Below are 12,033 nucleotides of genomic sequence, written 5' to 3'. Positions count from 1 at the left end.
CACATATAGAGGTCAACAAACAACCTTCAAAAATAGACATGTACATGTATCTTTACCATTTGCCAACCTCTTAATTGCTTTAATTGCATATGTTTTGATGGCTGAATGAATAAGTTCTACCGAGTGCTAGTTGGTAGCCGTAGGTGATGGTTTTAATTCAAATTTTGTATTGCTTTTATTTCATGTTGTAAGGGTGTACTTATGTGAAATTAAAAAAATCTAGAATTTAAAATTGATAGTATAAGTCAGAAGAGCATAAGTTAAGGAACAAAATAAGCTTAAAATATTGATAGGTTATGGAGCTCCTTTTCCAGATATTTATTTTTTTAAAAATGGCTGGAAAAGGCTGACTCTGAATTTTACCTTATATTTGCATTAGTATTATTTGGGTATCAAATCGAAAGAAAAGAAATCTAGAATCTGCTTAAATTTTGGTAAATGACCTTTTATGAGCTATTAAAGTCTTATATGAAAAGAAAAATGGGTGTTATGGGGCAAAATGTTTTACCCTGTATAGTAGGAAAAAAACCAAGGAGTCCGAACATCTGACAAAAATTCCTAAACCTGACCTAAGTATATCCTTAATTCAACCAACTGTGTCTTAAAGAAACAAAATTTATCTTTCATGTAGGATTGCATAAAACAATAGCTTCTGTCATTGTCTTGTCAAACCCCACCCCAACCCATCCTTGAAAAAAACACTCCAGTACTCGTAATATATTAGGATGAATATAAAATTTTCAAATTTTTGAAAGAACTATATAAGCTAATCAACAAATATGCAGAATCCTACACATTATTAACATGCTTACTCCTTTGTTGTATAAAATGATCGGCATATTCAAAGCTTATAAGACATACATGAGGTAAAAAATTTCATGAAATGGAAATGTTTACATTCAGCCATAAAACAAATTTTTGAAACTAACATGTCAACAAATACTGCTCTAAATAATTTACAATAAATATTTCATGTCTAGCTATAGGTAAATTTTGCTTTTCAACATCTAATATTTAATGAACAATTTTACTCTTGTTGTTACAGTAAACAATTTCATGAAATGGAAATGTTTACATTCAGCCATAAAACAAATTTTTGAAACTAACATGTCAACAAATACTGCTCTAAATAATTTACAATAAATATTTCATGTCTAGCTATAGGTAAATTTTGCTTTTCAACATCTAATATTTAATGAACAATTTTACTCTTGTTGTTACAGTAAACAAATCAACCAATAGTCAAAATATAACAAAGGTTTATTACCTAGAAAATTATTCAAGATGTTCAAATATTTTAATATTTTATGTTCTTGTTAAAAAGAAAATTTTGTATTATTTATGATGGCAACAAAGTTTTTATTTCATTAGCAGTCCCCAGAAAAATAGTACAAGTGTACCTTTAATTTCTTGACTAAAGTCAATTGCTCAAATTTGAGTTACTATATTTTAATCAATTACTTTCTCCACAAAGTTCAATATTAGTTTCCCATTAAAGAATCAGATTATTTTTGAAAATCTGAAAAAGTCTTGATTGCCTGTATTTTTATTTCAGAAAATGTTTCAAAAGGTGAAAACTGGTATTTCAAATTTTCATTTTTGAATATTCAAAAAATTTGGGACAGTTATTCCCATGCAGTGCATACCAAATACATAAATCACAAATCAAATATTTTATTTACATTATCTAAGGGCTATTCCATTAAAATGTATGTGGGAGGGTAGGAATGGAAGTTTAATTATTGAATGTGGGTCATGAGTCTTTTTTTTTTTAGTATGTGTCTATTACCATTATGCAAAATTATCTAAAAAATGGTTCGTGGTTGTAGGGATATTTTGAAAGTCCCTTCCTACCCTCCCACATACATTTTAATGGAATAGCCCAAACTCAGTACACAGGAACAGTTATAAAGTAAATGAGACTGTTCATTACAGTCCAATACAGAAGAACAATCAAGCCTTTTGATTCACAAAATTTGTTCATTCAAAATAAATATGAATAAATATATCATCATTCAACCTTTTTCACATGATACATAATAAATAATGACCTTGCTTATACAGGAATACATTTAAACTTTGCTATTCTAAGATATGGCTATGTTATGAATATAAGTACATGTTAAAACATTGTCCTGATCTACATCAGTGGCGGATCCAGGGGGGGTGTCCGGTGGTTGGAACCCCCCCTTTTTTTGATGATCAATGCATCTGAATGGGGACATATAGTTGGAACCCCCCCTTTTATAAATGACTGGATCCGCCCCTGTACATACTACTGTGGAACCCCAAGGTTGAAGTCAATAACATATCTTACTCTGCCACCCCCCAGAAAATTGGAACCATTTCTTGTATTGGTGAATATATCATCTAAAATTTTGAATAGTAACATAATTAGGAACACACTATTTTGTTCCAATGAGGCAAGAGGGATAGGGCTTGAAACAAAAGAATAAATAAACCCTGAGCTTGTGAGAATGATCTATGTAATGCTTAAAAGTCCATAATAAGCCTGGGCATGTAACTGTCCAATACAATTATCTATCCATTTACATTTATTGGGTGGTGGTGTGTGCTTTTAAGAGTGAGGCATATTGAAATCCCGAACAATTATGTAAAAGGAATGTAAATTCTGTAATATTTAGGCAACAATACTGAAATGAAACTGAACCACTAACCAAAACTGGTTGTTGATATAGGTGATAACATGTGAAATTGATAACTTAAGTTAAATTGATAATTTAGGTTTCATGTCAGTAATTAATCATCTATATTTATATTTAACCATGGCATGATTTATCTCAATTACAAATGTATGAATCAGATGAGGTTTCTGGAGGCATGTCAGTGCACATTTACCATGAATATATCAACACTAGCCTTAGTAAAAGATTAAAAGCAAAATTAGTATACCTTTTTTTTCAGCACAAAAATAGTCAAAACTGCAAATACATCCAGCATTATTGAAATGTTTTTACAGATAAATATTGAACAAGTAGAGGTCAAAAAATGACATTTGACAAATTGAAAGTAAAATGAATATCTGTGAGGAGAAGTGGCAATATTTACTGTGACATTCTGTTTGGTAAAGAAGTTTTTCACCAAACAGACATCTATATTTAAAATCATGTTCAGTGTCCTCAAAAAGATTTCCAGAAGCCATTTAACAATTCAAATGTTCATCTATTTTGTATTTAGTTGTTTTTGATGCTATGGTACGAAAATGTCAGTCATTTTTGAAAACTCTTATTGGAAACTTTGGTATGAATTTTCTTTCCACCAAAAGCTTCTGAAAGCAATCTACAGTAGAACTTCAATCAGTACATTAACATAGATTATACAGATAAATATCCAAACTAATTATACTACTATCGGGACTATAAGAGTAGCTTTCAACCATTTCCAAACTTGTAAAACTTTTTTAAAAAACAAATTCACCATTCTACATTTTAGAAGGAGTAGATGTCTGCTGTTATACACAGACAATCTATATTCTCTGAGGATCTGTGGAAGGTTCCTGAGGAGGTTTTGATCTGACCTTGAACCATGGGGTCTCCTTGTAAAGGAACCATAAGTTGCCTGCCCACACCAGCATATTCAGAAACCCAAAAATCTGAAAGATAAGACAAAATTACTATAATTACTATAAATGTTTTTAAACCATCTTATATTTGAATTATTTATGCTATAACCAACATAAACACAGTATATCCTTTAACTGTACAAGTTATTAAGTTAACTGATATTTTCCCTAGTCAAATTTAAAATTAATGAAGCGTAAGCTAGAAAACAGTTAAACCTGTCAGAATTCTACCAGTTTCTAAGTTATTGCGAACCAAATGAAGCTCTTTCCCAGAATCATCTCCTCTTGGTCAAGGTATTTAAACTTTTGTCAGTTCTATTGTCCCATTGAATAAATACAATAGCTATTGTTCTATGTGTAGTTTATTCACTATGATCTTTAACCCGAATAATTTCAATCAAAATCCTGGATTCATGACACGTTTTTATAGTATAAAGAATTCAGGCCCTCACGTGTGGGGAGAAATCCATCACTCATTGATTAATTTACCTGAGTAAAAAATTATTTACTAAGTAGAAAAAAATACATGTTTCTACTAACAAAACTGCATGTGATGTTGTATTTATTCAATACCAATAATATATTTTCAGTCGGTTCAATATTAATGTAAACACTGATTTAAACATTAAAAGGAAAATTTCTTTTTGTAAAATGTGGTGCAGTTTAAGAGACGTCAATACACTTAAACACAAGTTATTGTCTGAAAACTAGAAAAATGCTTGTTTTAGACCCTTTTAGGCCCCTAATTCCTGAATGGTTTGGGCAATTACCCCCAAAATGAATCCCAACCTTGACTTGTGGTATTGAACCTTGTGATACAATTTCAGAGCAAACAAAATACTTATACACAAGTTATTGTCCTGCAACTAGAAAAATGCTTGTTTTGGGCTCCTTCTTGGCCCCTAATTCCTAAACAGTTGGGACCATCACACCCAAAAACAATCCCAACCTTCCTTTTGTGGTATTGAACCTTTTGCTCAAATTTCAAAGAGATCCATACAATGAAACTTTAGTTATTGTCCGGAAACCAAATGTCTTCGGATGACGACGACACCAACGATGACGCAAACGACGACATGATATCATTATACAATCTAGATATTTGCTTTATTGCCTTAATTTCATTCCAGGAAAACACATTAATTGGAAAAAATGCACTAATTGGAAGATTGTGTATTGAGCCAAATATTTTTCTTTTTAGTTTTTCTTTTCTTTGTTTTGTTCTTTTTTTTTTGTTGTTCTTTCTTTTTTTAAGAGTTGCTAGCTATATATTGTCTTTACTGGTTTCAGCTCATGCATTATACATACTATGCATGAGAAGTGTGTCATTTGTAATACTGGTATGTCTATAATTAACATGGCTTTGATCAACTTTGTCACGTCTTTTGATAGAATTTACAACAACAGAAATGTTGGTGAAAAGTAGAAACATTCAAACAACGATAAGGTCTAAGCTTTACACTAGTCTGTCAGGAAGCCTTAAACACACAATGTCATATTTTTTTTATTTTGCCAGAATGTGTTGTAAACAGGAATTTAATTAAATTTCTTCAGAAGACTTGCATTTTTCTCATATAACCCTCCTGAAAATGATATATATCTGTTTAATTACACCAAAAATCAATAGAGATGGCTTAGTAAAACATTTGGATAATTCCATTATTCTTTTGCTATCAAGACCTAAGCAATAAAATGCTCTGCTGGGGCGCAGCTTGATACGACCGCAGAGGTCGAACCCTGAACAGCTGGGGCAAGTATGGACACAACATTCAAGCTTGATACAGCACTGAATTTGGATTGTAATTAAATATTTGACACAGCATAGGTTTCTGACACAGAATGAAAGTGGTTTAAGAACTTAAAAAATTTTAATTTACCTATTCAAACCATATCATTATTATTTGCTTTTATATATAAATCAGAAATAACCAATTTAAAATGGAAAATTTTAAAGAAAAAAAGGGAAAAAAAATCCCCCCCAATTTTTTGAACCCCCTTATGATTCATCACCCCCAAACTCAATCCCAGCTTTCCCTTTGTGGTATGGTACCTTGCAGTACAATTTCAGAGAGATTCATACACTTGAACACAAGTTATTGTCGGGAAACTAGAAAAATGCTTGTTTTTTTTGCCCCTTTTTGGCCCCAAATTCCTAAACGTTTAGGGCAATTAACCCCAAACTCAAACCCAGCTTTCCCTTTGTGATATGGAACCTTGCAGTACAATTTCATAAAGATCCATACACTTACACACAAGTTATTGTCCTGAAACTAGAAAAATGCTTGTTTTTTTGCCCTTTTATGGCCCCTAATTCCTAAAATTTTTAGGGAATTACCCCCAAAATCAATCCCAGCCTTCCTTTTGTGGTATGGTACCTTGCAGTACAATTTCAGAGAGATCATCCATTTGAACACAAGTTATTGTCTGGAAACTAGAAAAATGCTTATTTTTGGCCCCTTTTTGGCCCTTTATTCCTAAACTTTTTGGGCATTTACCCCCAAACTCAATTCCAGCTTTCCCTTTGGCATATGGAACCTTGTAGTACAATTTCATAAAGATCCATACACTTACACACAAGTTATTGTCATGAAACTAGAAAAAAGCTTGTTTTTTGCCCCTTTTTGGCCCCTAATTCCTAAAATTTGGAGGCTATTACCCCCAAAATCAATCCCAGCATTCCCTTTGTGATATGGAACCTTATGATACAATGTCAGAGAGATCCATACACTTACACACAAGTTATTGTCATGAAACTAGAAAAATGCTTGTTTTTTGCCCCTTTTTTGCCCCTAATTCCTAAAATTTGGAGACAATTACCCCCAAAATCAATCCCAGCATTCCCTTTGTGATATGGAACCTTGTGGTACAATGTCAGAGAGATCCATACACTTACACACAAGTTATGTCTGGAAGTTACAAAAATGCTTATTTTTGGCCCCTAATTCCTTAACTGTGGGTACCATAACCCCCAAAATCAATCCCCACCTTCCTATTGTGGTATTGAACCTGATGGTAAAATTTCATTGAGATCCATTCACTTAAACTAAAGTTAGAGTGCGAAAACTAATGTGTCTTCAGACGACGACGAGGACGCCAACGTCATACCAATATACGACCACAAAAATTTTTTTGCGGTCGTATAAAAACAGCAACATTTAATGAGGTTCTTGATGGGGGGTCCTTCACTTATATTTTATTCTTGAATTTTTTAGACCATTTTTCTCTGCTCTTTACATATATTGCCCATTATTCTCTATTTTGTATTACATTTGCCTATTTATCACTATTCTTTATTCTGCACTTTTTGCCCCTTATTCATGGTATTCACTATTCTGTAAACCCCATTCAGACCCTCTTTTAGTTTAAACATATTTATTCATAGTGGATTGGGAAACAAGTTATTACAACTTATATTCATCCCTTTCCATTTTGCTGGTGCGAGTGCTGTCTTAGCTTGTAGCAGCATTAGCCTGCTCTTTTTCGAAATCTACAAGTGTGTCTAAATTTACATGAAAGAGATATTGCTCTCTCTTAACACAGGTCAGCCATTTATTGTCTCCTTCCGACTGAATATCATCATTTCTCAAGACCATACTTGCAAATGGTGTCAAGGGAGAGCTGAAAATTCAGTTCCTGAAATTTTCTCCCTGGAACAGGGGTTGAACCAGGAACCTTTGTGTTTGTAGTCCGATGCGCTAACCACTACACCACGGCTCTCCTAAACTCTTCCTTCTCCTCTTTAGTACACACATCATATTACCAGCTATCGGTACAACAGATGCAATAAGTAACATGGAACAAAATCTGCTATACATAATTGCAAAATCCATTGTATGAGGATCAGGATGGGGGGTCCTTTATTTCTTTATTTTTAGACCATCTTTCTCTATTCTTTACTTATTTTGCCCAAATGTTATTCTCTATTCTGTATATTTAGCACTCCATCAAAATATCATTTTGGCCTATTTTTCTCTATTCTTTACTTTAAGCCTTTTTCTGCACTTTTTGCCCATTATTCTCTATTCTGTAAACCTCATCCAGACCTTCCTATATTGCAATGGCAATCAGAATAGCAGACAAAAATCTGCCCTAATAATGATAGCAAAAATAATTGTTTTGAATGGAAATTACGAACAGATCAAATAGTACCTGCTGTAGGGACAGCAATTAAAGGCCACACAAGAAGAAACATCTTAATGGCAGAGCTCCAGGGTTGAAAACAGATATCCTTAAGAATATCTCCCAGCTGTTATGAAATATGAACTACATTCATTTGAAAATAGAAAATACATTAAAAATACACTAGCAATCAACCAATTAAAAATTCAAGAAACTTACATAAGGTGTAATTATATAAGAAAATAAATGTGGATAGTGTCCACATGTGGACACAGATGATGCCCCCGCTTGCATAGCATATAGTTATAAAGGGACATTACTGAAGAACGGTAAAAATGACGCTACCCAAATTTGAACTTGATCTGAGTTTTGTGGTAATAAGCATTGTGTGTACGTCTCATAACATTTGGTTGAGGCTAACTTAAGTAGTGAACGGAAACTAAAAATTCAGCAATTTTTCTATTTGTAAAAACACATAACTCTAGAACGGTTGTGTATAAGTTTTATACATTTGGTTGAGACAAACTAAAGTTAGAGAACGGAAACTTAAAATTTAGCAATTTTTATGCTTAAAAAGGGACATAACTCAAGAATGGTAAAAGTGTTCTAACCAAATTTCATACTTAATCTATATTATGTAGTAATAAGCATTGTGTATAAGTTTCATAACATTTGGTTGAGGCAAACTAAAGTTAGAGAACGGAAACTTAAAATTTAGCAATTTTTATGCTTAAAAAGGGACATAACTCAAAAAATTTGTACTTGATCTTAGTTTTGTGGTAATGAATATTGTGTATAGGTTTCATAATGTTTGGTTGGGGCAAACTTAAGTTACAGAATGGAAACTAAAAATTTTGCAATCTTTCGATTTATAAAAGGGCATAACTCAATAATGGTTAAAGTGACACTACCAAAATTGATCTGTGTTTTATCAGTGGAAGTCAAAATTAAACATTGCATTGTATAAAACATTGATTGTAGTTGATTCAACTATAATCATGGACAAAGGAAGATAACTCCAATTTAAAAAATAAATTGATATTTAGTAGAAAATAAAAATTTTGCAATTTTTCCATTTATAAAGAGGCATAACTCTAGAACAGTAAAAGTGATGCCACCAAAATTCAAACTTGATCTGTGTTTTGTGGTAATAAGCATTGTGTATAAGTTTCATAACATTTGGTTAAGGCAAACTTAAGTTAGAGAACGGAAACTAAATATTTTGCAATTTTTCCATTTATAAAGGGGCATAACTCTAGAACGGTTAAAGTGACGCCACCAAAATTCTAACTTGATCTATGTTTTGTGGTAATAAGCATTGTGTATAAGTTTCATATCATTTGGTTGAGGCAAACTCAAGTTAGAGAACGGAATCCAGTTTTGGGACGGACGTACGTACGTACAGACGGACAAGGGTAAAACTTAATGCCACCACCGCTACGGCGGGGGCATTAAAATACTTACCACAGAAACATTCAGGCTTGCAAAATTGGGAAAAATTGTCTGCACACACTGGTTTGGAGCCTTACAGTCTGCTCCAATCTCATCAAACTGTCCACATTTATCAAAGTCAGTATAGTACTTCAAATTCACTAATCCTTGTGCCCAGGCTGAAGATCCAATCAACCAGAACAGGGTAACGACAACAGAAATTATAAAGTCCTGTAAAAAAATAACCAGAAATTATTGTTATATTTTGCCTTTTTGAAAATTTTAAGAAAACAGATACTCGTCCGAGTACACAGTTATTTCGTAGTGCATTTCTTTTAGACAATAAATGAAAATTAAAAAAATCCCACCTGCGCTTTCTCAATAATATTTTTACAGTGTGTTGTACTACTTTTGGGACAAATTATATCAAAATTATAGAAAACTTCATCGGCTCTAACTCAAAATATGGACAATTTCATGTTAAGGGGTCTTCAAATCTTTTGACAGCTTCCGAAGTGCTAATTTTTAACATTTTTCAGCTGGACCAAATCACTACTTTACTTTAAAATTCATGACCCAATTTTTTTTACAGTGTCATTTCACCCCCCTACTTACTATTTGAGTCATAAAACATGGAGAAATAAATTTGGAAGGGGTATAAAAAAAATCGACAAGTAACACACTGTCCACACTAGGGACTCTATTCGTGGACAACGAAAATCAAAGGACGATAACTGTGTACCCGGACCTAATAGGGTGGAAAAAGTTGACCAATCTTAATGAAACTTGGTATGACCAAAGCTTTTTAAATTATAAGACTGCTTACAAAGTTTCATGGCAATAGGATATATATTATAGACAATATGACTAATTCTATAAACAACTTTGCGCGTTAAACTTAGACGTTAAAATTGAAATTTTTCAACTATCAACATTTGGGGCTTAAAAAATTAAAATATTGCAAAAAAATACTTTTGAAATGCCTTGATATATAATATATTATGTATTAAAAGCAATAGAGTACTCATTTGATTTATCAGACTTATCATAATTATTAAAAAGTCAAATTTATATGAGCCTGTGGCTAAAAATGGAGGTTTTCCAATGAAGGGGGGCCTTACATGAAGATGTAATATTTTCCAGCAATTTTAAATTTGTAAAGCTTTTTGGTTATAAATAATCCTTACATATGTATTTAATGTACTTTAAATGGAAAGAAAACTTACAAATAACATATCACATTAGTTTAAAAGGGTCTTAGGCCAAGTAAGACTGAAAATAATTTAGGGTCAATTTAGGCTGTATCACATATTTACATTTAAAAATGCATATTGAAGCTATAGGAAATAAAATTTTGTGTCTTTTCTATCATTTCTATACTCAGGTGACATGATACAATAAATCTGAGCACAAAAAGACTCTTGCATTCAACTTTTTTTGCAGACAGTATGGTCTGATACAAAGATTTTTCACTTTTTAGTGAAAAACATGCATGCAATTTTAGTCTCAACAGGCTTATATTTGAACCACTTGCTATCCTACAGAAGAAAAGAAAGATATTATGTGACATAAAACAGGTACAAAAGACATTGTTAAGTGCTTTTTATACAAATTTAGTGAGGTCTTTATAATGGACTTCAACTTCTATGTTCCAAGCTCCTCACATTTAACTTGATCCAAACAGGGCCTTAGACGAGGATCATATATACAACACATTTTGCACATATTGTCTGAGATAATCTTCTTTTCTGTAGATTCAGAGTTCACAAATGAGTAATACAACTGGATTGAAGCATAGAAACACAAATATTGACACATAAAAACCTGTCAGATAGAAAGTCAGAATGCCACTTATGCATCAAAATTGAAAAAGCTATGAAATGCTTATTTTGACCATAAAATGCCAAAATTGGTCATTTTTGAAGAAATTCTATCAAATAAAAGTTTAAATCCTTTAGTTTTATGCTATTTGATAAATTGACACCATCAAATCATTCAGGGAAGTTGCCAAAGTACAGATTCTATATTTCCTGATTTCACCTCTTAGGTCCGAGTACACAGTTATTTCGTAGTGCATTTCTTTTAGACAATAAATGAAAATTAAAAAAATCCCACCTGTGCTTTCTCAATAATATTTTTACAGTGTGTTGTACTACTTTTGGGACAAATTATATCAAAATTATAGAAAACTTCATCGGCTCTAACTCAAAATATGGACAATTTCATGTTAAGGGGGTCTTCAAATCTTTTGACAGCTTCCGAAGTGCTAATTTTTTACATTTTTCAGCTGGACCAAATCACTACTTTACTTTAAAATTCATGACCCAATTTTTTTTACAGTGTCATTTCACCCCCCTACTTACTATTTGAGTCATAAAACATGGAGAAATAAATTTGGAAGGGGTATAAAAAAAATCGACAAGTAACACACTGTCCACACTAGGGACTATATTCGTGGACAACGAAAATCAAAGGACGATAACTGTGTACCCGGACCTAATAACTGCAGAAACAATAATTTTTATCATGTTTATGGGTTTAATTTTCATGATTTTGTCTCTGAAATTGATTTCATTTGGATTTTTTTTTTTGTGAATTCCAGTTTGTGAAAGTATAAATCTATGACATAATGTTGGTTAAAATATAGTTCAGGGTTTTAATTTAGTGAATATAATCTATCAACAAAATAAAGGAAATCTTTTTCCCCTGGTGGTCCTTGAAGAAAATCTGCTGGTCCTCACTATTATTTCTGTTGCAAAATACCAAAATTGTGTCGATTCTTTGCAAAATTTTGGTAGTCAAAACCTTTGGACCTCCACTTTTCAAGAACTCTGAATCTCAATGAAAATTTCCGCTTTTATAGTAGATTAAAAATATACAGTACACACAAAATGATGAAA

The 12,033-nt window shown here is 32.2% G+C and overlaps 1 protein-coding gene and 1 long non-coding RNA gene across 2 annotated transcripts in view; both read right to left on the bottom strand.

Moving 5' to 3' along the window:
* Positions 1-3,202: 3,202 nt before the first annotated feature.
* Positions 3,203-12,033, bottom strand: part of LOC127718065 (synaptophysin-like) — a 62,268-nt gene continuing 53,437 nt past the window's right edge. The window contains exons 5-6 of the mRNA XM_052223968.1: positions 9,167-9,364; positions 3,203-3,613 (exon numbers count right to left, since the gene is read on the bottom strand). Coding sequence (XP_052079928.1) covers positions 3,488-3,613; positions 9,167-9,364 — 324 coding nt within the window. The 3' untranslated portion in view covers positions 3,203-3,487. The remainder of the gene's footprint in view (positions 3,614-9,166; positions 9,365-12,033) is intronic.
* On the bottom strand, positions 5,433-7,748 carry LOC127718107 (uncharacterized). Its single transcript, XR_007989577.1, has 2 exons — positions 6,119-7,748; positions 5,433-5,796 (listed from the first exon to the last, which is right to left on the bottom strand). It is a non-coding gene; the product is annotated as an uncharacterized LOC127718107 (long non-coding RNA).

Source organism: Mytilus californianus, unplaced genomic scaffold (assembly GCF_021869535.1).
Source record: "Mytilus californianus isolate M0D057914Y unplaced genomic scaffold, xbMytCali1.0.p SCAF_1, whole genome shotgun sequence".
Classification (NCBI taxonomy): Eukaryota; Metazoa; Mollusca; class Bivalvia; order Mytilida; family Mytilidae; genus Mytilus; species Mytilus californianus.
This window is presented reverse-complemented; position numbering and strand designations above follow the sequence as displayed.